Source organism: Pezoporus flaviventris, unplaced genomic scaffold (assembly GCF_033815535.1).
Source record: "Pezoporus flaviventris isolate CSIRO_AGI_PZ_B2104156 unplaced genomic scaffold, CSIRO_AGI_Pfla_v1 ptg000136l, whole genome shotgun sequence".
NCBI lineage: Eukaryota > Metazoa > Chordata > Aves > Psittaciformes > Psittacidae > Pezoporus > Pezoporus flaviventris.
Genome location: NW_026892684.1, coordinates 149024 through 174974, shown reverse-complemented (window position 1 = coordinate 174974; position 25951 = coordinate 149024). Strand labels below are relative to the sequence as shown.

The 25951-nt window shown below is 42.6% G+C and overlaps 1 protein-coding gene across 7 annotated transcripts in view; it reads right to left on the bottom strand.

The window, feature by feature from the left end:
- Nucleotides 1-25252, bottom strand: part of LOC133282712 (phagosome assembly factor 1-like) — a 61030-nt gene extending 35778 nt beyond the window's left edge. For 5 of the 7 annotated variants that reach the window (XR_009747700.1, XR_009747699.1, XM_061478899.1 and 2 more), the window contains exons 1-4: nucleotides 25079-25169; nucleotides 24689-24826; nucleotides 17760-17842; nucleotides 9027-9110 (exon numbers count right to left, since the gene is read on the bottom strand). Coding sequence is in view for 5 of the 7 variants with exons in the window: in XM_061478899.1 (XP_061334883.1) it covers nucleotides 9027-9110; nucleotides 17760-17842; nucleotides 24689-24826; nucleotides 25079-25109 (336 nt within the window). In the remaining 2 variants the exon portion in view is untranslated. The other 2 variants (XM_061478900.1, XM_061478903.1) reach the window with 2 other exon arrangements.
- Between the last annotated feature and the right edge of the window lie 699 nt (nucleotides 25253-25951).

Here is a 25951-nt window from a genome sequence, read left to right as displayed (position 1 = left end):
TGCTGCTGGTACTCCAAAACGAGGTATTATTTCATTTAATAATGTTTTAATCACTTGTCTTGCATTATTTATCCTACAAGGGAATGCTTCTGGCCAGCCTAAAAAAGTATCCGTTAACACCAACAGATACCGATAACCCCCTTTTCTTGGCAATTCAGAAAAATCTATATGCCACTGCTGTCCCAGATAACTTCCTCTCACAATTGTCCCAATTTGATTTCTATTTTCAGATTTAGGATTATTCTTAAGACATAACTGACATTGTTTTGTCACTAATTGAACTATAGTATATAGATTTATTCCTACAATTTGTTTAAGTATTCATACAAAGATTTACTACCCCAATGAGTTTTATTATATTTCTCCTGAACTAACTTCCAGACTTGGTTATAGGGGATTACAATTCACCCATCAGGTATCTGAACCCAACCCTCTTTTGAATACCTAGGTTTAGATTTTTAGATTTTTCAATTGTTAGTTTGTGCTCAGGGATTAAGGACATGATTTTAGACTGTTCAGCTGATCGTCTGGCTGCAAAATTGGCCAAATTATTTCCAATTTCCTGATCAGAGTCACCTTGTTGATGTCCTTTACAGTACATAATAGCTACTTCCTCAGGTACCTGAACAGATTCCAGTAGCCACACAATTTCTGTAGCATGTTTAATCTGTTTCCCTTGTGTGTTCAAAAGTCCTTATGCATGTATCAAACCAAATGCATATTTAGAATCAGTCCAAATATTTATCCTTTTATCTTTAGCCAATTCCAGGGCTCTCATTAACGCTACTATTTCTGCCCTCTGGGCAGAGGTGTTGGCAGGTAAAGGTTTAGCTTCTATTACCTTTGAAGTGGTGGTAATGGCATATCCTGCCTTTCGTTCACCATTTTTCATGAAGCTACTATTATCAGTAAACCAAGAATCAGCATCTTCCAGAGGTTTTTCTTTCAAGTCTTGTCGGCTTGAATATACAATCTCTATAGGGGCCTAGTAGACGTGTGTTAGTGGTTCTGTTGATTGTTCCTGCAAAAAGGATGCTGGATTCTCAATGTTAGTGACCACAATTTCTATATCATCTTGTTCCACAAGGGTGGCCTGGTATTTTAAAAAACATGAAGGAGATAACCAGTGGGCTCCTTTCTGTTCCAGGACTGCTGATACCACACGGGACACTAGCACAGTAATCTTTTGTCCCAAGGTGAATTTGCGAGCCTCTTCAATATTCATGACGACTGCTGCCACAGCCCTTAGGCATCTGGGCCATCCTTTGCTTGCTTCATCCAGCTGTTTTAAAAAATACACCACTGCCCTTCTGTATGGTCCTAGTTTCTGAGCAAGGACCCCCAAGGCTATTCCTTGTTTTTCATAGGAATATAGCCAAAAGGATTTAGTCACATCCGGAAGTCCCAGAGCTGGAGCTCTCATTAACTCTATCTTTAAATTTCTAAAAGCCTCCTCTGCTTTATCAGTCCAGTCCAAAGAGGGAGGGTTTCCCTTCAACAGTTCATATAGTGGTCTTACCAGAACACCATAATCATGGATCCAAAGTCTGCACCATCCTGTCATTCCCAGGAATGTCTGGAGCTCCTTGACGGTCGACGGCTGTGGAGTCTGGCAAATGGCTTCTTTTCTGGCAGTTCCAAGTTCTCTCTGTCCTCCTGTTATTTCATATCCTAGGTAGGAAACTCAGGTTTGGATTAGTTGGGCCTTTTGTCTGAATACCTGATAACCATTCAGTCCGAGAAAATTCCATAATCCCACTGTCCACTGGATACATTCTTCCTTTGTTTCTGTAGCAATTAACAGGTCATCCACATATTGTAACAGAGTCCTCATCGGAGCAGGAGGCTTTCATGACTGTAGTGCTCGTGATAACTGATATCCAAAAATTGCTGGACTGTTTTTAAACCCCTGTGGTAATATTGTCCAAGTTAATTGAGTTTTTCTTCCTGTGTCAGGATTTTCCTTTTCGAAAGCAAATAATTTTGGCTTTCTTTGGCCAATGGTAAGCAAAAGAAAGTGTCCTTTAAGTCCAGGATGGCAAACCATTTCTAATTATTATTCAATTTAGTCAATAAATCATACGAATTAGCTACTACTGGACAAATATTCTCTGCAATTTTGTTGATTACCCTGAGATCGTGAACCAATCTGAAACTTTTCCCATCATATTTCTTTACTGTCCAGATAGGAGTACTATATTCCAATTCACATTCAATAAATAATCTATATTTTAAAATTTATCTATGATTTTTTGATTCCCTTTGATCTTCTAATTTTAAGGGATACTGTTTTATTCTAATTGGGCAGGCCCACCTTTTTTATTTCCACTTTAACAGGCAAAGCATTTTTCACCTTACCTGGAACTTCAGATGCCTATACTTGCACACATACCTGATTAAGGATTTCTTCTATTTCAGGGAAGTCCTCTGTTTTGCTTTTTGTTTGAATTAAACTCAAAACTGCAAGTAAATTGATTGTTTTTAACTTGAAATTCCATTTTGCCTTCTTTATATGTTGCTTCTCGCCCAACTGTTTTCCCAATTTGTACTTTAAAGTTTTCAGAAAGATTGCTTCCCCCCCCGGTTTTTTCTTGGTGGCCAGTAGCTCCCATGTCTGTAACAAATTCTTTTCCCTCTGATTTAACACAAAATAAGTTGCTCCTGTATCCACTAAAATTCCACTTTCTTTCCTCTAGTCCCTAGGTTTAATTTAACCAGTGGATCTGCTAGGGTAGATTCCCCTGGTCCCTGTCAGTCTAGTTCCAATTCAGTCATCGGAGCTACCCCATGGCACTGCCCACCCCAGGGCAGTCTCACTTCCAACGTCCAAACTCCCCATAGCACGAACACTGATCCGTTTCCACAGAAGAGCAGCCCACTCCCCCACCTCTGCCCGTCATCCTTCCTCCCCTGCTCAAAGACAGGAGCTGTCCCCCCTTTCCCCTTGGTTTTCCCTTTTTTTTTTTCACAGCTGCTCACCCTGCCCTGCAGGGGCTGCAGATGCCTGCCTCTGCAATAGGACTTCTGGTTTAACCCCTTCTTAACTCTGAATGTGAATATACCACTTGTTGCCAGTGACAGCAATCTCTTCCTCCTTATCAATATCAGATAGGACAGATGCAGAGGGTGCTCCTCTCGGAGGTACCTGTGATACACAGTTTTTCAACCTATCTTCCTGATTACTGTTTTTTAACTTAAAAACATCTTTCCCCAATATCACAGGCTGAACATCTCCAGCTTAACTTTCAGTTTTTCCCTGTCCTTTTCCAAAGCCAAAATTAAGGAATCAGGCAGAGCTATATCAATTTTGCATTCAGTCTGTCACTCCGTGTGATTTCTTAAAGTGAAAAACATATCTGCATACATTACTTCATCCCATTTTCCTTGCCCCCTCAAAACAACATTAATTGTAACAATGTATTATAGTTCAGAGTGCCATTTTTAGGCCATTTTTTCCTGATCTTCCGAAGTATACAAAGGCCATCATTGGTTACAATATTTTACCAATATTTTCTTATTTACCGAGTCCCCAGGAGACCCTCCAAGTACTTTCCCGAATGCCAAAATGCACCCAAAAGGACTCTTTTTCAAGATGGCTTCACTCTGCTGATTTTCCATTATCAATCTCGCATTCACACACACACACAAACGGGATCCCACAGACACACTCCACGCAGTTACAACACTTGAGACAAAGACAGAGACTAAAATTCAACCAAACAAACAACAGTTAATAATACAGTTATAACATCCTGTCACCAGTACCAAAATCACAAGACCAAAATCATTGATGTAACAAGCCACAAAATAAGACGAATACCAGTAGAATCAAAAGCAATACTTCCTAACCCCTACGGCTCAGACCATACTGTAACATTAATAGGGGGGTTTCCTTGAACCCTTTAGAGTTGACCAGCCTGTCAGTATCCCAAGAAGTGCGAGACCCTTGTGTCCAACCAGACTGCGTCCCACTGTGGGAACCGTACTGGACAGCCCACTGTGTCGGAGGGTGATTCGACTTAACCTATTCAGGGACCCACGCTGACAGCATCACTGAATCAAACCCCTTATGGGCTGTTGATAGCACACTGGACCCAAAACTGTTTCCACAAGACAGCCCTGCGTCTTGTAGGACCCAAACCACAAGATGTCCCCTGCTTAGTTATAACCGTCTGTCACTGATACCAAAATCACAAGACCAAAATCCTTAATGTAACAAGCCACAAAATGAATCAAATACCAACAAGATCCAAAACCATTTCCACAAGACACCCCCTGTATCTTTCAGGACACAAACCACAAGAATCCCCCTGCTTCTTGTGGCTGTACACCAGTAAAATCCAAAACCTTTTCTTCAAGACACCCACTGCGTCTTGAAGGACCCAAACCACAAGATGCCCCCTGCTTCTTGTGGGTGTATATCAAATGGACGCTAGCAGCCGGGTATACGCCTTTACCTATGAGATTTCCTACCTCGATTTACGGAAGGCTTCCACACCTTGCGTATGCTTACCAAACCAACCCAATTACCAATTTAGTCTTTATGCAAGATGCCCCCTGCACCTTACAGACTATATAAAAGAAAAGAATACATTTTATGAGATGGTCCTTGTCTGCTCCCACAGCGATCCGAATGAGTCAAGGGGTCCCTCTGGGAAAAATTCCCGAGGGCCCTAGGGAGCCCTGTCCTCAGCGGGTCCTGCAGCCGAGCAGAGAGTCCCACCTGGGTTGCCAAACTGATTCGGAGAAAACTCCAGGAACAAACTTGCCAACAAAGTTTTCAAGCTGACAAGCAGGTATTCTTTATTGCGGCACCAGGAGACACGGAGGATAGCACCTCCGAATGTGCATTTCCCCATTGCCACACAAGCCATCCTTTTATAGCCACTGGGCATACATACATATTCATGAGGCTACGTATGAATTACATAATTTTCCAGAAAGCTCCCCGCATGCACACAGAATTAGGGTGGTGGTCTCTGAGGGTCATTTACTTCTTCCAACAATCTTCATCACTTCTGGCAGCCTTTGAAGCACACGCAGTAGATGCTCATATCAGTTTAATTGGTTCGTTAGCACCAGAGACATAATAATCCTCCTGTCCTCCTACTTATCAGTTGGTTTAACTGTAGCCCATCCTGGGCACCTGCAGTTCCCAGATACTCCTTATCCCTGTGTCCTGTTCTTCTAGACTGTTTTTCTTAAACTATGTCAACTATAACGATTTATCTTGTACAAGAATTTTCAGTATGTTCTCTAGCCGTACTCTACTTTTTTTCTGTGTATCATGCAACTCAGTAATTTTCCATTGCTACTGTTACAAAGCCATCAAGCTTAACATTACTTAAAACTGATTCCAAAGGTTTATATATTCCATTTTGTGATTTTGTGCCCCCCTTGTCTCAGTTCCATACTCTCCAGCCTATCCCTAACATAAATAGCAACTCCCCCTCCCTGCCTGCTGGTCCTGTCTTTTCTAAAAAGCCTGTAACCTTCCATTCCAACACTCCAGTCATAGGAGCCATCCCACCATGTTTCGGTGATGCCTATTATATCATACCCCCATAGACGCACACACATCTCTAATTCCTCTTGTTTGTTCCCCATGCTATGGGCATTTGTACAGAGGAATCTGAGCCGAGCTCCAAATGAAGCCAGCTCATTGGCTGGAGCGACTGGAATATCTCTACACTGTGCCAAGCATTTATTATAGGTGCTGTGAACTGACTAGGAATGTTGGGATCGAATGATGCCCCCCTCCCCAAACACATCTAGTTTAAAGCCTCCTTGACCAGTCTGGCAAGCCTCCTACCAAAACCACTCTTCCCCTTCTCAGACCTGCTCCATCAGCCCCCAGTAGACCTGGCCCACTAAACTGAGTCCCATGTTCTAGATACCCAAACCCCTGACTATGGCACCACCCTTCTAACCATTTATTAACCTGGACAATCCTCCTAGCCTTTTTAAGGTCCTCCCCTTTATCCTGGAGAACTGATGAAAAGACAATCTGAGCTCTAGAGCCCCTAACCACCTATCCCAGGGCTCTGTAGTCCTTTATGTTCTCCGGGCTACTGCTATTTATATCACTAGCACCCACATGGATCACTAGAAGTGGGTAATACTCAGTGGGACTTACTAGAGCAGGCCATCCCTGATCCGTGCCCCTGGTAGGCAACACACCTCCCTTGAGACTGGGACAGGCCAACAGATGGGTGCCTCTATTCCTTTCAAAGTAGAGTCCCCTACTACTATGACCTGCTGCTTTTTCCTGTCAGCACTAGTAGTGATCTTCTTCACCAGTGCATAAGCCGGTTCTTCCTGGTGGGAGTGTGTTTCCTCATCAGCCCCATGCAGGACAGCAAAGCGGTTCTGGGTGGGGACAACAGATTTAGAAGGAAGTCCCTTGCTTTTAATTGTCCTCTTCCTCCTTTTTTTGTTGGTTTTTTTTTTTGTTACTGTTTCCCAGCTTTCTGGGTTAACAGCCTCCTTCTTTCCTCCATGAGATACAAATAAATAAATTCTTAATAAATATACCTTGAATTATGCTCCTTGGAAAAAAATGGTTATCCAATATTTTCATTCAAATGGAGTTTGACATGTCCAAGTTTCCTTTATTGCACAGCTTGTTAAAAACAAAGGCTACTTTCATGAAAACCTAGGAATGATTTTATATTTTTATATGACCCTGCAAATTATCTTTCCCTCCAAAAAAAATGTTCCTGTAAATAGAGGCATACTGTACACCACCCCAGCCCCCAAAATTCCTCATCCCTATCCTGGGTATTCTCCTGAAGTGAGAAGTATTTAAGAAACTGCAACAGACCACAGCACTAGGAAAAGATTTATTTTTTGAACAACAGAAGCTACACTGACAAAAGGATTAATGTGATTCTTGCTATGTGCAGAGAAACAAAGCCCGAGAAGACTAAGGATTACTCAGCAATAGGTTTACTACACAGCCAGAAGGCAGGTGGTTTAGATGAGTAAAACCCAATATTTTGTCATACTCGCTGTTTTAATAATTACTACTAAGACTCAAAAACATTCAGGTGACTACTAACCAGTAATAACAGACCAACACTGTGAAATCTGACTCTTTTTCCAGCTCAGAGGGAACATGCTAGGAGACCTTGTTGCTAAAATTCATAGCAATGTTTTCAGAACCTGGTCCTGGATCTACTCCTTCCTGTTAGCTCACATTTCCTTCAGTGCTCTGGCTGCTGGAAGAGAGTAGAGAGACTATATACAAACCTTCCTCCCCTCCCTGAAGAAAGGGCAGAAACTTTTTAGGAATATTGCTATGGCTTTATTCCTGCACCAGCTTCTTTGGGTCTGTCAAGACTTTCCATTTTGTTAGCCTGTATTTCAATCTCTTTTCTGTAACCAAATGCATGTATTAATTAAAAAAAAAAACAAAAACAAAACAAAAAAAAAACAAACCACAAAACCAAAAAGCAAACAAACCAACAAAAAACAAACAAGAAACCCCACACCAAACACCACACAAAAGCAAAGAAAAATAAAAGAGGCATCTTGATTTTTCCAGTGCTGCTGAGCAACATCAAAAACAGTCAAACAAACTTGAAAACAGGCATTACCTATTCTACAGCTACACTACTTTTTAACAGGTCCTGTTGCTCACTTCTGAACTGATCCTATAGATTTTCTTCCATAACACTACCTGAAAACTATAAAGTTTTCATAGCACTGTATGCATTTGCAAAGCTTTACTCTTCATAGTTAAAATACAGGTATCGCTAGACCACTGAACCACAACATACCAGAAAAGATTGGTTAGTTGGTTTGTTTTAAACAAACCTAAAAGCACATACCAGAAGCAGTTGTTTTTCTTCTTTCTTAAAAAAATAAAAATAAAAAAAAAATTAAAAACACTGTGGAGAAAGGTGAGAGGAAAAGCTCTAGCATAGTTCTTGGAATACTGGGTGTTGAAATGACAGACCCTTAAACACTGGAGCTGAAGAGACATGGCATACATTAGTTATAGCACATCAAATACGCTACAAGATTGAGACACTTCAAAACACATCAGTAAGCAAGTCAGGCACTTGAAGTGATTATGCCAGTTTTGAGCTCAGTCTCCTTAAGAATTAAATATATTTTACACAGCAGCTTTCACTTACACTGATAAAGGCTCATCTGACAGAATTTAACATATTCTCTTAAGAACTGTAAATTCACATAAGCAATCCAAATAATTCAGTTCTAAACCCTGATAAAAATAAAAATCCCATTATTACAGGATGACTTCATGAACAGAAATCACCATAAGGCAATTCCAAACTGAAATCTGGCAAAAAAGCATTCACTTGTCCCCCATCTGAACACAATTTGAACTGAATATTGTTCTTCAAAATGTGCATTTTTATAGTTAATATACAATAGATTTTGAAAAAGAAAAATGCAAACATACCATGGTGTTACAGGTTATTACTAGAGAAATAAGTACTTCCAACAACTATTAATTTGGATTGCTATTCAATAATTTTATATATACATTTAAAGCACAGGAAGAGCTCAAGTTTCAGCTGACAGCACACTGCTACACTCATACAGTCATTTGGGGGATAGGATCACAAGAACAAAAACTCATCCAGAACAAACCAAAGTCAATGCAGGAGGCAGTTGCTCACGACAGGCCTGAACGTGGCTTTCTAGGAGAAAGCATGCACTCACACCCACATGAGTACTCTGTGAACTCTGAAAACTAAGAACAGGAGGAAGCAGCTTCTGCTGCATCTTGTCTCAAGACGGACAAGTGAGACCACACTGGACCATTATACTCCTATGGCACTCTTACGGTCCCCAGTACAATGGTAAAGCATCTTAATCCTATAAACAATGATTTAACCCTCAAACTGACAAAATGCAGTTCATTAACACAAGAGAGCACTATAAATAGCAAATTAAATGCCTAAAGGAACCACATACTTATTCTCCGTTAAGCATCAACATATCCTAGGATTTTGGTTTACATTGTGTGGTTTGCAGGAAGGGTGTTTTACTACCTTAAGTCTCTGATTGAAAGCATCAAACAGCAGTTTGATTCCATCCTGAGTCAGGTTAAGGATAAGGTCATGGCTAAGAGGTGACTGTAAAACAAAAGCAAAAACAAAGTTAGACTTTTAATTTCAAGGCTCCTTTGTTAAGATATAGATGATTCTATGATTCTATAAATTGGTTACTTTGGAAAAATAAAGCATCCTTAGAAAACAAACACTGTTCAATGAATGAGCATAACAAAAATACATTCGGCCAAACCTCTCAGCCCCTCAGTTTCCTTATGAAAACAAATTGCCTGCGTAAGATCTACAAGAACTCCCAAAAGGATAGTTGTCCATTGCTTTAACTGGGGGCAGGGGGGATGACACCAAACTCACCTTGAAAATTAGCATTCAAAGTTTAGCATCAGAGACATCATGCAGGAACAGTCTGTTGCATTCTTGGCACACAAAAATAACAGCCCATCTCACCAAGTCTCACAGCAGGACCAAACATACACTTGACAAAAGGATGGTGAGAGGGCTTTCCACTTCAAAAATCAAATACTGTCACAGCCTTTTTCAGGCCTCAAAAGGAAGCCTTTAGACTCTTCTGGTGGGAATTTAGGTTTCCTTAGTTACTGTGAATCATAACAACCAAAGGCTTAATCTGCAGTCTGTTGAGTCAATAGGAGACATTCCACCGGCTTCACTGGTGTCTCTATAGGCTCTGCACCCTCTCAGTCTGCCACGACACTGTGGAAGCTGTTAAATCCTGTACTGGTACAATCCATGTGTACACAATCAGGCCCTAATTCAGCTATTTGATCATGTGCCATCTAAAGCACATTTTCTTTAAAAAGTTCTATCCTCCATGACTGTTGCCTGAGAGGAAAAAAATAAAAAAAATAAAAAAAAAGGAATCACACTTAGCAGTTACCTAGCAAAAGACAGAATGGGGATGAGACATCTGGGGCATATACAGGCTTCTAATGCCAGCAGCCACACCATACAGCCCTTTTCATGAATTAAGCACAAGCCATCTTAAAAACTGTTCTTTCCTCTTTGCTCTTCTGGGAGAAGGTTTTGGCTGTCAGAGGTCTAATTTTCATCCTATGTTCTCTCACCTGTTTATTGTCACATGATCATTGTCTTCTAGCCTCAATACTTTCTGTGCATTCTCACATGTGTCCTACCCAAACCATACATTGAAGTTATCAAATCCTAGACTTCATATTGCTAGGTCAAAACAAACCATGGGCTTTCAATCCTCTGTGATGCAGATTTCCCATTCCCCTTGGTCACCCCAGTAGCTTTTCCTGAAGCAGGTTCAGTTCAAGCTCATCTTTCTTGGAGCACCAGTGATCTGGTGTACAAGCTGTCTTCCAAATGAAATCTTCACAGCCTCTTGCACAGTGGCATCAGCACTTCACTACTGCAGGCAAACCTTTATGATACTGTGTAGAACTGAAGCAGCACTGTAATATAACTGAAATAAAAAGGTCTAATGTTGATCCTGATGGTCTTTTTAAAAAATCCTTTATAAATCTAATTTAGAAAGGCTACAGATAGAGAAAAAAAAAACACTGGTCATATTATATTTAAGTATACCAACAGAGTTCTTCTGATATGGGGTATGCTCTGCATTTCACTGGGTTCTAAGCAGAATGTTCTTAAAGTTATTCCAAAATTAATGAGGGCATTACAAGTACTTTTGAGTGAGTGGGAAGAAAAACCCAACAAAAAACAACATCTGAGGAAAAGCTTGATAATTGCAAATAGCAAATAGCTTCTGATCTATGTTGGCATACTTTCTAATAGAAGAGTTTCAAGGGCACACATTTAGTTTGTGTGACTTAATATACAAAATAGAACCTCAAGTATGAAAGATGATGCTGGGAAGCAACAAGATAGTCCTTCCTCAAGGAAGGAACATAGATATGTGGTTACACTGCTAATCTACATAAAGCTGGAAAAAACAGCTATCACTGAACAATCCTGTCAACACAAATCCAGAGGCTTAGGAAAACATAAAAAAAATAATTAAATAAAAAAAAATTAAATACCCCACTTAAACTGACCAAAAAGGAGACAAAATTCTTTAGTCACAGAAAAGGGTTCATCAAGCTTTTTTGGCACAGTTTGGGTATCCCATATATGTCAAGTTTAAAAGAGAGCAGTGGGCAGATCTAATTGCATTTAATCGTAATATAAATTTTTAAAAGGAAATACTTGCCACTGGAGTTCCAGGATCAGAAATTCAGTGCTTTACATGCAACAACTTTAAATAACATTTGATCACTATGCTCAAAGGTACTTTTTTAGAACGCAAAGAGGAAAGACTTCAAGACTGTTTAAGTATAGTCTAACTACATAAAAGTTGTGCATGGCAAAGTTTAAATAAAGCTTTGAATATTCTAAGGTCTGCAGCAGCAGCTCTTTGTGCTCAGCTGCTAACAAAGTGCATGATGTTCTGCATGCAGGTGAGGATATAGTCAGAAAGTCAACTGCAGTCCTGAGTGGTATGTGGAAAAAATTGCACTGGTATAAGAAACTGAATCAGAATAATATACAGGAAAAAAAAAACATCATCAGCACAACTATTCCACAAAGTTAAGAACAATTATGTTGTTGGACTATGCAGACGCTGAAAACATCAGTTTGCAGAGAAAAACTCTAACACCCCCCTCAAATAGAATAAAAAAAGCAATGTACATGGTCAAGCACAATGCAGCTTTCCAAGAGGCATAAAAAGCCACACAGCAGTATACCTTGCTTTTCAGCACTGGACCACTAATCCTTCTGCGATTCTACAAACCTGAGAGGATCAGGAATCTCATAATTTATCTAAACAAACCTAGAAATAATTCTGGAATGCCCCGTGGTAAGAAAACCTAAAAAACTCCAAAGCATACAAACACCAAGGAATACATTTACTGCCAGACAGATGCTCCCATGCATTAATCATAGAATCAACTAGGCTGATCATCAAGGCCAACCATTACCACAGGACTGCCAAGACCACCACTAAACCATGTCACTGAGGGCCTCATCTACACAGATTTTGAACACTTCCAGGGACGGCGATTCTACCTTCCCTGGTAAGCCTGTTCCAATACATGATCACCCTCTCTGTGAAAAAATTTTTCCTAACATCCAGACTAAACCTCCCCTGGCACATCTTGAGGCTGTTACCTCTTGCCCTATGGCTTGCTACTTGGGAGAAAAGACCAATCCCCACCTCACTACAACCTCCTTTCAGGTAGGTGTACAGAGCAATAAGGTCCCCTGAGCCTTCTCTTCTCCAGACTAAACAGCCCCAGTTCCCTCAGCTGTTCCTCATAAGACTTGTTCTCCAGAGCCTTCACCAGCTTTGTTGCCCTTCTCTGGACCCATTCCAGCACCTCAATGTCTTTCTTGTAGTGAAGGGCCCAGAGCTGAACACAATACTCGAGGTGCAGTCTCACCAGTGACGAGCACAGGGGGATGATCACTTCCCTGGACCAGCTGGCTATGCTATTTCTGATACAGGCCAGGGTGCTGATGGCCTTCCTAGCTACCTGGGCACAAGCTGACTCATGTTCATCTCCATCAATCAGCACCCCCAGGTCCTTTTCCACAGAGCAGCTTTCCAGCCACTCTTCCCCAAGCCTGGAGCGTTGCATGGGGTTGTGGCTCAAATGCAGGACCCAGCACTCTGCCTTGTTGAGCCTCATACCACTGGCCACAGCCCATCGATCCAGCCTGTCCAGATCCCTCTGCAGAGCCTCCCTACACTCCAGCAGATTAACACTCCCAGCCAACTTTGTGTTGTCTGCAAATTTACTGAGGGTGCACTCAATCCCCTCATCCAGATCATCAATGAAGATATTAAACAACACTGGCCCTAACACCGAGCCCTGAGGGACACCACTAGTGACCAGTTGCCAACTAGATGTGATGCCATTTACCACCACTCTTTGGGCTTGGCCATCCAGCCAGTTTCCTACCCAACAAAGAATCCACCTATCCAGGCCATGAGCAAACAATTTGTCCAGGAGAACACTGTGGGAAAGAGTGTCAAATACTTAAGTCCAAATAGACAATGTCCACAGCCTTTTCCTCATCAACCAGGTGGGTCACCTTATCACAGGAAATCAGGTTGGTCAAGCAGGACCTGCCCTTCATGAACTGGGCCTGATCCCTCTGTTTTCCCACACATGCTTTATGATCTTACTTAGGATCAACTGCTCCATGACCTATCCTGTCACTGAGATCAAACTGACAGGCCTGTAGTTCCAGGGTCTTCCTTCCTGCCCTTTTTGTAGAGAGGCATCACACTGGCCAACTTCCAGTCCTCTGGGACCTGCCCACTAGACCAGGACTGCTGATAGATGGTGGAGAGTGGCTTAGCAAGCTCCTCTGCCAGGTCCTTCAGCACTCTTGGGTGTAACCCATCCAGCCCCATAGACTTGTATATGTCTAAGTGGAGCAGGAGGTCTCTAACCATTTCTTCCTGAATTACGGGGACTTCAATCAGCTCCCCATCTCTGCCATCCAACTCAGGGCACCGAGTACCCCAAGGATGGCTGGTGTGACTAGTAAATCTGAAGCAAAAGCAGCATTAAGTACCTCAGCCTTTTCCTCATCCTCAGTCACTAGGTTTCCCCTAGTATCCAGCAGAGAACGGAGGCTCTCCTTGGCCCTCCTTTTATTACTAGTTGTCCTGGGTTCAGCAGTAGCAGTCATTTTTTCTCCTTCTCAGTAGCTGGTACAGTGCTGTGTTTTTGACTTTCAGCCTGGGAACAGAGCTGATAACACCAATGTTTTTAATTGCTGTTTAGTAATGTTTAGTCTGACCAAGGACTTTCTGAGTCTCATGCTCTGACAGGGAGAAGGGGAAGCCAGGAGGAAGCAGAGACAGGACACCTGACTCAAACTAACCAAAGAAGTATTCCACACCACAGAACATCATGCCCAGTATATAAACTGGGGGCAATTACCCAGAAGGGCTAGATCACTGCTCGGTCAGGCTGGGTATTGGTCAGTGGGTGGTGAGCAGTTTTATTCTCTTCCCTTGTTATTTCACTTATCATTATTATTATTGGTGGTAGCAGTAGTGGTTTCTGTTATACCTTAGTTACTGGACTGTTCTTATCTCAACCCGTGGGAGTTACATTCTTTCGATTCTCCTCCCCATCCCTCCAGGAGCGAGGGAAGGAAGGTGGGGGGAGTGAGCGAACAGCTGCGTGGTTTCTGCGTGACAGGCTGGGCTTAAACCACAACAGTTCTTTTTGGTGCCCAACATGGGGCACAAGGGGTAAGATAACAGATCTGAGTGGAGTGTGTCTAATCATATTTGTGATAAGCATTTATTGTTTTGGATTAATAGTCACTCATCACAATGTTGATTTATTGGATCTCAAAGTTGTTGCTCTTGATCTCGAAGTCTCAGCATGTCGTACCTTACTTACAGCCGGTATTTGCTGTGTTTGTGTTTATCAGCTGGGCGCCTTGGGCTAAGGTTCTCGTTTCACTGCACTTTATGGTCATGACTTTTAATACAATGGAATCATTGATCATGAAACTGATCTGGCTTGTGTTCCCAGTGTGGTCACCACCTCTATACCTTGGGAGGTATATAATGGAAGTGTATGGCAATTACACATCTTTTTTCCCCTCCTTGGGTGGTCAGCCTATGAGGGAGACATTCCCACACACCCTAGCGACAAGTAGAGCAGATACTCAAACTACAGATACTACAACAGATAACACAGCAACTCCAAACACAGCAGCTACACCAACCCCAGCAACAAGTACAGCAGGTACTCAAACTCCGACTGCAGGCGACAGCACAGATACTCCAGGTCCAAGCACAGCAGCTACACCAGCCCAAGTGACAAGTACAGTAGCATCATTTGAGTTTTGAATGGACTTTGGGTACCCTTGAGACCTCCCTGCTGATTGTGATGTGGATCACCATGCTGGCACAGATACAGAGTGTGTTTTATCCACGATCATTTTGTCTGATCTCAAAAGTTAAGTGGAGTCATGTTTGGGTCTTGTCTAGGATTAGACGACAATATAGGAGGACAAAGAGATTTTCCCAGAGGCTGGACAGTCACAAGTGGCAGTGTGTGTGGGACAGTATGGGCAAGTATCTAGTCCATTGGGCCCCTTCAGTGCTTTGGAAGCATCAGAGATGGAAGGCAGCTGTATGGAGTCCCCAACGAAAAACTGCTGAAAGTGAGGGTGAACTATTTTGAGCCTGGTGGACTGATGACACCTCAGGCCATCAGGGCAGAGATTCAACATATAGATGGACTGATGATCAAGGGGTGGACTTAGTAATGGACACCATTGCCCAGGTTATTCACGAGTGTGAAACATTCTGCAATTAAGGAAGCCAAGCTATTAAAGGCTCTTTGGTACAGAGGACAATGGCTGAAGTACAGATATGGGGAGGCCTGGAAGACTGACTACATCACAGCCTCTCCGGCTCTGAAAGACTGTTACAAGAGATAGAGCCCAACATCATTGACCGGATGGACTCAGCAGCTTTATAAGGATTGGTCCATGCACTAAGCAATGATCTCTCTCTCTCTCTCTGCGTGGATGTATATATATGTATATCAATGAGATAAGTGACAGTATATTGAAAATGTGGGATCTGAGCATGACATGAATGGTATGGAATAAGGGGTGGATACTGTCCTGGGTTCAGCAATAGCAGTCATTTTTTCTCAGTAGCTGGTGCAGTGCTGTGTTTTTGACTTTCAGCCTGGGAACAGCACTGATAACACTGATGTTTTTAGTTGCTGCTTAGTAATGTTTAGTCTGACCAAGGTCTTTCTGAGACTCATGCACTGAAAGGCGGAGGGAAAGTCGGGAGGAAGCAGAGACAGGACACCTGACCCAAACAAACCAAAGAGGTATACCATACCACAGCACGTCATACCCAGTATATAAACTAGGGGCAGTTACCCGGAAGGGCTAGATCACTACTCGGATCGGGCTGGGTATAGGTTGGCGAGTGGTGAGCAGCTGTATTCTCTTCCCTTGTTATTTCCCTTATCATCATCATTATTATCATTGGTGGTAGCAGTAGTGGTTTGTGTTATACCTTAGTTACGGGACTGTTTTTATCTCAACCTGTGGGAGTTACATTCTTTTGATTTTCCTCCCCATCCCTCTGGTTGCAGGGGGAGGAAGGGGGGGGAGTGAGTGAACAGCTGTGCAGTTTCTGGGTTGCCAGCTGGGCTTAAACCACAACACTAGTAGATTTGAAAAAGTGCTTTATTAAATACAAGGAACTAGTTTTTCAGTTTGCAATTCAGTCATCATAAACCCCATAAATCTACATAATGCAATTGAATTATCCTTTTTTGCTTCACATCAACTATGTACCCAGCATTAAACACCAGAGTCTAGCTTGTTCCTTAGCCACTCGGCATTCACTGCAAACACATGGGCCTCACTCAGTCTTTTGGTACAAGCTGACATTCTAGTACTTTGCCTTTTTCCTGATGCAAAAATCAGTCATCTACAACACATGAATATCTTCTGATTGATATTAATTTCACATAATACACATTCAGAAAGTCACAATCCTCCTTTGTCCCATCTCTTCCACTTCCTTCATTTTATTTCATCTAGCTGAAAAGTTTCACTTCTAGTCCCCTTTCTGATGGAAGTCAAACTTACTAGGAACTTAACGTTTAGTTAAGAAGAACAATTAAAACATCTATAGCTGGTTTAAATTACTGCATTCACTTTCTGCAGATCCAGAAAGTATGGAAGCCTTTTCAGGGGATTCATCACCACTGATGAAAACAGAAAGTAGCAAGTGATTCGGTACTTCAAAAACACTGCAATTCTTGACAACGATAATATCAAAAGACTAGAATTAAATTATCCAGATAACTACAGAACATTTTCCTTCTTAAAGGAAATCAATACTACCCCACCACGGCACATATGTCGTGGTTTAAACCTAGTCAGTCAGCTCATTCATTCACTCCCCCCCCCTTCTTGCCCTCCCCCTGCTCCTGGAGGGACAGAGAGGAGAATCGAAAAGAATGCAACTCCCACAGGTTGAGATAAGAACAGTTTAGTAACTAAGCTATAACACAAATCACTACTGCTCCCACCAATAATAATAATGATAAAGGAAATAACAAGGGAAGAGAATACAACACCTCAGCACCAGCTGACTGATAACTCACCCCACCCCACCCTACAGAGCACCAACCCATACCTCGTCCAACCCCGCAGTCCCCTAGCCCTTCCGGGTAACTCTCCATTACATCCTGGGCATGACGTAGTATGGAATACTTCTTTGGTCAGTTTGAGTCAGGTGTCCTGTCTGCTTCCTCCCGGCTTCCCCTCCTCCCTGGCAGAGCATGAGGCTCAGAAAAGTCCTTGGCCAGACCAAACATTTGAGCGTCAATCAGCTCTGTTCCCAGGCCGAAAGTCAAAAACACAGCTCTGCACCAGCTACTAAGAAGGGGAAAAAATGACTGCTACTGCTGAACCCAGGACAACATACAAGACTTATACCTGTTAAATCACTGCACTGTGGTGAGGATTATTACACTTAACATGGAACTTCTAAAAGCTACACCTCTGATGTGGTAGCAGTAATTGGGTAATTCAATTTCAAATAGCTCCACAATTCATACAATACATATGTTAGCATGACACCATATCAACGTACACCCCAATGCCTTAATTCTGCAACACAAGGAGGTAAGTGACCCAGCCAGACCATGCACTACTCACCTGCTCACTGTAGAGAACCTGGATGTTTTTGATAATGCGACAGTGTTTCTGAAGGATTGCTACAGCCTGAGCCAACGGCATTCCTGTGAATAAAACCAGTTGGATTTTCTCAGTTCCAAGACCAGCTAACAGTTCTTTTTAACAGAAAGGTTACAGATGAGGTAACACCCGCCATCAACAAAGAGGACATTACAACAGAAAGGTATGCAACCAACAAATAAGCCTGCCTGACTCACTCTATCAGCACAGACTTGTTTCTTCAAACAGAAGTATCATTATTTATCTACCAGTTTGTAAAGCATATATAAAAGTATCTCTAGCCACAAAATTAAACAGCAAAGCTCAGGTAGAAAAAGCACAGATTTTTATGCAATCCATGCATGAAGTTTTCTAATTCTGGGGGTCAACAGTCCAGTAACTGGTAAACAAACTGCACTAGAACTGGCTAGAACACTCCATTACACATTCAATAGGCTACCAGACCACATCATATGGCAGACCCTCTAATAAGCTTGATTAAGTACTGAGTAGTCCTAGAGGATAGATACAAATACTAAAGCAGAGTAATGATTCCCGTTAGACCTAACAGGCCACATTACCTGCTGATACAGCTACATTCATGTCAAGGAAGGATCTTTATCTTCTTAGTTTACTAAACAATTTGGTTCAATTTAAGTAATACACTTAAAAGTCATTCACCCTCTAACACAATTTCAAAGGCTATTTTTTGGTAGGTTTTGTTGTTCTGGGTTTTTTTACTTGATTGGATTTTTTTATTTTTTTGGGGGGATTTCCCTTCAGTGTGTATCTTATCTTTACAGCTATAAGTTTTTGAAAGTGGAATAAAACAGCTGATTATGCAGAAAGAATAGCTCCATACCATCTGTCCTGGGTTCAGCTGTAGCAGTCATTTTTCTCCTTCCTAGTAGTGCAGTGCAGTGTTTTTGACTTCAGTCTGAGAACAGTGCTGATAACACAACAGTATTTTTAGTTCTTGCTAAGTAACGTTTACCCCAATCAAGGACTTCTCAGTCTCATGCTCTGCCAGCGAGGAGGGGCACAGGAAGCCAGGAGGAATTAGAGACAGGATACCTGCCCTGAACTACCCAAAGGGGTATTTCATAACACAGCACATCATGCCCCGTATAGAAACTGTGGGGAGTTAACCGGAAGGGGTAGATCGCTGCTTGGGTCAGGCCGAGTACCAGTCAGCAAGTAGTGAGCAATTATATTCTCTCCCCTTGTTAGTTCCCTTATCATTATTATTATTGGGAATAGCAGTAGTTTTGTATTATACTTTAGTTACTGAACTGTTCTTATCTCAACCTGTGGAATTTACATTCTTTCAATTCTCCTCCCCATCCTGCTAGGGCAGGGGGAGTGAGCAAGCAGCTGTGTGGTTCTGAGTTACCAACTAAGCTTAAACCACAATACCATCTCATCCTTTATTGCACTTAAATTCTCTGCTGCTTTTCCAAATGAAACCTGAGTGTGTTCCTGGATTCAAAGCAGGCCTTTATAAAGAGAGGTTATGAGCTCATAATTGTGAAGTTTTATTTCCCTATTAATCATAGAATCATAGAATAGTTAGGGTTGGAAAGGACCTAAAGATCATCTAGTTCCAACCCCCATGCCATGGGCAGGGACACCTCACCATGGCACCCAAGGCTCTGTCCAATCGCTGCAAGTAAATTTAGATTAGTTATCTGACATTTTATTTACATTCCTTGCCCTGCTCTTCTTTATTTCTAGTTTTTAAACATTAAGAAAGATGCCTTGATTAGGTAAAATTTGCCACAAGAACTATACATTTATTGAGGTAACAATTCAAGAATTCAAATTTTTAGTTATCAGCTGCACCTCTCAAACTCAGACTGTACATCATGTTCCAAAGCAGCTTTCAAACATTATCTACAGTACCAAAATGAGAAAGTTCCCTTTGTCTCTCCATATATATACGCCTGTCATACCCATACCTTGCAGCTTTTTTGCAATTATGAAATAAAATCTTAGCAAAACAGGGTTATAGATAAGAGCTACAGTAATTAAATTTGAAAATACTATATACAATTGCTCCTATCAGATTTTTTTCACATTAGCCTAGAAGCAACTTTTTTTTGCAGCTAGAAATTATACACCAGATAATGATAGGCTAAGAATGTTGGGGCTGTTCAGCCTGGAGAAGAGAAGGCTGTGTGGAAACCTCATAGCAACCTTCCAGTGTCTGAAGGGGGTCTATAAGGATGCTGGGGAAGGACTCATCATTAGGCACTGTAGTGATAGAACAAGGGGTAAGGGGTTAAAACTTCAACAGGGGATGTTTAGATTAGATATAAGGAGGAAGTTCTTTACCGTGAGGGTGGTGAGGCACTGGAATGGGTTGCCCAAGGAAGTTGTGAATGCTCCATCCCTGGCAGTGTTCAAGGCCAGGTTGGACAGAGCCTTGGGCGACATGGTTTAGTGTGATGTGTCCCTGCCCACGGCAGGGGGGTTGGAGCTAGATGATCTTAAGGTCCTTTCCAACCCTAACTATTCTACAACTTTATGATTCTATATAATATCAAAAAGAATAGTTACTAGCTTAATAACAGTAATAAAATTTAAATGCACAGAGCCACACAGTAAAGCAGCACTATTTCCTATTACCTAGGAAACAGAAGTTGCCTTGCAGTTTCAGCAGCTGAGTTTTAAAGAGACAGTTATTATGTATTAGATAATATTTTCAAAATGGAACAGAAACACAAACAGCAGGTAGCCAAGATCAAAAATGCTGTTGTGAAAGCTTCACATTTCTTAAACCTATTAAGCGCTATGATAAAAAAAAAAAGTAACAGTAATTTAAAAGCATAAAAACCATTTTCAAAGTCAGTATTTCTAGGAGACTTGCAAGAACATGAGCTCTTTAAAAAAAAAAAAAAGAACTTTGGTTGGTAAGTGTGCAAACAGATGGCTCACGTGACTCTCAGAGCTTTCTCAAGCTGCAAGCAAATGGACATGGACCGATTTTGTTCAGCAACTGAGAATCAAGATTTTGCCACACAGCTGCTTAGCAAAGCTGCAATGAGGAGCTTAAGTTCTCCAAGAAAATTTCACAGAACCTAAAACATGGAGGAGCCGGTATCTTCCCTTTGCCTCCATCAGCAGGGAGCCAGAAGAGTAAAGAAACAGAGTTATTTTTCTCCACCCTTCTCACTCACACACACACACACACCTCACCCCCTTTTCCTCAACATTCATCATCCTCTGCAGTCAAGAAGGAAAACAGAATTTTTTTTCCCCTGCTCACCACCAGGCAGGGGGAACAGGGATGCAGTTTCCAGCACATCAGACAGTCAACCAAACCGAGTCGCAGCAAATAATACCCACAAAAATCAGCTCTAGGACTCTCTCATTGCAGACTTTTCCCTTTTCTAAATGCTGGGGGTGCTACAAGTGGCAAAGACACACCTCTCACATGCACTGGTCATGAACAGCAAGGCTTGAAACATTAGCCTATGCTAAGAGTAAGTGTCTTGAAGGGGAGGGGGGTAGAGGAGTGAATAAAGACTAAAAGAGAAGACAAGAAAAATCTAAAAGAAGATGAATTGTAACATGTTATACAGAAAGTGAAACTTAGTAGGAAAAATATAAAAAGCAAGAAAAATGCAAGCATACCTTAGAAATCATACAAAACTTGAACACTAATACAGCTATAGGCACTATAGAAGCATTTAATTGTTTTCCTTTAAAACAGCAGGAATGTAGCCCAAGAGGTGCAGTGACACAGGTACCTAACTGAACACAAAACTCAGCCTTGCTTGAATTTTTTATGCTCTGATCCCATAGACTCAACACCAGAGCCAGAAACAGAATCCAAAAACTCATGTAAAACAATTTCCTGGCATTTCCCCTCAGTTATCTCCATTGTGGACACAATACTGGAAGCTAGAGTCAGCAGCAGTTCAAGAATACTGCTATTAGCTTTCTTAAGAACAGAACTAAACAAATCACGAGTGGAATACTGCTGGCAGCCACAGCCCAATTTACACCAGCACTTCCAGCCTCGTTACCACCAACACAGCTCAAACAGCTTTATCAACAGGGACAATTTTCATACATCACAAGGCAAAATTAAATATCTTAATACCTAGTCAGCCTCCTGCTCTGTACCAGCAGGACATGCTAATTAGACACATCACATGGTGGCTGTGTTTACTCCAAGAATTACAGCTGAGTTTCCTCCCTCTCACATCTATGAATGCGTGTGCGTGTACACACAGGCAAAGACACAGTGTGTAATTTTAACCATGAGACTGCATTAACAGGCTTTGGGGATTTAAAAAAAAAACAAAAAAACAACAAACAAAAAAAACAAACAAAAAAAACAAAAAACACACACCCCAAGATCATTTTCCCTTGTCCCTTTTATCATTCTTATAAGGAGAATGGGGGAAACCAGTATTTATGAAGATTGCCACAGTATATAATTTGCGATTGCATTTCTTTTCAGGTAACATAGGCACTAAAGGATCATGAAAGGTTTCACAGAACTAAGAGAGCACAATAACATGTTAGCAGTATCAAGAGATCACAGAGATTTCAAAGGGTGGGACCTGAGGTACTATAATTATCTTCCAAAAGCACTTCTAAACTTCCCTATAACCATCAAGTTTTACTTGACTTGGAAGTCACAACAGCATAAACAGCCCTTTGTGTTCAATGGGGTCCATATAAACAACTCCAGACCACATCACACCTTTGGTGCAACACAAGCTTGTGGCAGCAGTGCAACAGTGATTTTAGGGAAGAGTCTATCGCCCTGATGTCACAGGTGACAACAGCATCATAAGTCTTGCCAGACACAGGCAGCTGCCATACAAAACCCTGTTTGCATAAGCCAAGCTACTCCCACCATTAACTGTGATCTAGACAAAGGAACAGCAAAGTCAGAAAATCAGAAGAGTCCAATGCTGGTATCTCAATCACTCACTCTGAAAATGCAACAGCTATGGAAACATGCAACAGCATGGAAAACATGCTGAGGCACATGGAAAACAAGGTGGTTGGTGACAGCCAACATGGCTTCACTAAGGGGAAATCCTGCCTGACCAATTTGGTGGCCTTCTATGATGGGGCTACAGAACTGATGGACGGGGTAGAGCAGTTGACGTTATCTACCTGTACTTGTGCAAAGCGTTCGACACGACCATGCGATGTCCTTGTCTCTAAATTGGAGAGACATCAATTTGATAGGTGGACCACTTGGTGGATAAAGAACTGGCTGGATGGCCACACACAAAGAGTTGTGGTCAATGGCTCAATGTCCAGCTGGAGACCAGTAACAAGTGGTATCCCTCAGGGATCGGTGTTAGGACTGGTCTTGTTTAACATCTTCATCGCTGACATGGACAATGGGATTGAGTGCGCCCTTGGCAAGTTTGCCGATGACACCAAGCTGTTTGGTTTGATTGATATGCTGGAGGGAAAGAATGCCATCCAGAGGGACCTTGACACGCTTGTGAGGTGGGCAGATGCCAACCTTATGAAGTGCAATCAAGCCAAGTGACTGACCCAGTCCTACAGCTGGGTCAAGGCAATCCCAGGCACAGCTACACAGTTTGGGCAGAGAAGAGATTCAAAGCAGACCTGCAGGGAAGGACTTGGGGGTGTTGACTGACCAGGAACTGACCAGGAACTGGCAGTGTGTGCTTGCAGCCCAGAAACTAACCGTATCCTGGGCTGCATCAAAAGAAGCAAGACTAGCAGGTTGAAGGAGGTGATCCTGCCCCTCTGCTCTCACGAGACCTCAACTTGGAGTACTGCGTACATTTCTGGTGTCCTCAACATAAAAAGTACATGAAGCTGTTAGAACAAGTCCAGAGAAGGGCCATGAGGATGATCAGGAGACTGGAGCACCTCCCGTATGAAGACGGGCTGAGAAAGTTAGGGCTCTTCAGCCTGGAGAAGAGAAGGCTGTGTGGAGACATCATAGCTGGGAGCACCTCCCATATGAAGACAGATAGGCTGAGAAAGTTGGGGCTGTTCAGCCTGGAGAAGAGAAGGCTGCATGGAGATGTCATAGAAGTCTTCCAGTATCTGAAGGGGGCCTATAAGGATTCTGGGGAAGAACTCTTCATTAGGGACTGTAGTGATAGGACAAGGGGTAATGGGTTAAAACTTAAACAGGGGAAGTTTAGATTGGATATAACTACCACTATCTACTTAAAAACATGAGTCATCTGAAGAATCCACACAGAGTTTCAACTGCACATTTAAGTGGCCTGGGATGCACACCAGCCAAATTTCCAACAGCTACAGAAGAGTTCTTTCTCATCACAGTAAACAGAGCAATAACTGGTAGAGAAGGGCCTCTCACACACATGAAAAACGCACATTATTTATTGGCGGGGAGAAATACTGTTTATCTAACATAGAGAAAAGCTCTCAAAACATTACCTTCTCCAATGTATTGTCGCAATTCAGCAACAACACAAAGAAATTGTAAAACTCAACTCATTTATGAAGGATTTGTACAGAAAAAGCACAGTATTTCAGTATTAGCACAGCTGAAGATGCTGGGTATCACCTGACATATATTCAGGTGACAATCAATACACATGTGCCTCATCTTTTAGAAGTCATTTAAAAAATTGCTAGTCCAAGATGGCAAGGTAAGACAAAACAAAGAAGAAAAAAAACTAAGAAGAAGAAAACAAAGAAAGCACAGACACTAATGAACAAAGCACAACACGCTGTACAAAACCTGAAGATGAGACTTAAAATTCTTAAAGCTTATAAATTAGTATTTTTAGTGACAGAACAGGCAAGCCTTGACTCTCTTTCACTCTTACAACTCCCTGAAAGCAGTAAGAGAAACCTTACAGGTCATGAGGAGACCCGAACCAACCCCTCATCCCCACGGGGACGGAGGGGGGGGGGGGCATACTTACCCAAGGTGAACTCCCATTGCTCGTTCCCCAGAGACCGCTCGGGCACCACCTCCAGATCTAGCATTGGCTCAGGCAGCGCGGAGGCCGCAGGCTGGCACCGCAGATTACCCAGTCGCTGCGCCGGACCTCTGAGGGAAGCTGGACGGAAGAAAGACCGATAGCAGCCTGCGCCCTGACCCCATAGCGAAACCCCTGATACCGAGTGGAGCAAGGAGCGCGGGCACGGCGGTAGCAGCAACCAGCCCCGCCGCCCCCCCCCCCCCCCCCCCCATCCACGCCGCCTCACGGCCCCTCTCGCTGCGCGCCAGCCCTGCTAGGGCCGGGCACAGAGCGCGGGCAGCCGCTGCTCCTCCCGCCAGGAAAAAAAAACAAAAACAAAACACGCCTCACTGGGGGAAAAGGAACCGCTGCCCCCAAACATACCGGCAGGACCCGGCGGAGAAGAACGCAAGACGCAATCCCTCCCCGCGCACTACGAAACCACAACTCACCTCACTTGCGGCTGCTGAAAAATTGCCTTGCAGCTGCCGTCAGGCGAGCCCTCGCATGGGGCGGGGAGGGGGCGTGGCCAATGGGGAGTACGCCCCGCCCACCAGCCGTGGTTGAAGGGGAAAGGTGTCGGCTTGGGGGAGGGGAGGTAGGGGTTCGAATCCCGCTGAATGAGACTCAGGGTTGTCTTGTAGGTGGTGAGTGCAGCCCCACTGCTACTCCCTGTCTTTGTCACCAGACCCACAACACCAGCCCTGATTACCCTCTGCTACAGCCCACCACGTTACACTAGGACCTTGAGAGCGTGCACAAGCACTGAGATTATTCAGTAAACACAGTGAGGAAGACCACTGGCAAACACCAGAGACCCCCACTCAGCAAGAAAGCACATGCTTAATTAGGATGCAGATATTATAATTAGTTCTTGGAAACTGTGTAAATATGCATGAGTATGCTAAATATATAGCTGCTGCTGGCAAGTAACTGGTGCAGTCACCTTTGCAAAGCTATTTGCATGTGTGCTGAGTGCTGCAATAAAGAATGCTGCTTTCTAAAACTCCAAGTTGAGTCTTAGAAAGTTTCTCCGACTTTTATGGTAACACTACTACCACCAATAGTAATAATGATAAGGGAAATAACAACAGGAGAGAATATAAAACTAAAAGGGGAAAAGGAAACAATAAACACAAGTGATGCACAATACAATTGCTCACCACCCCCTGACCGATATCCAGCCCAACCAGAGCAGCAATCTGGGCCATCAAGGTAACTCCC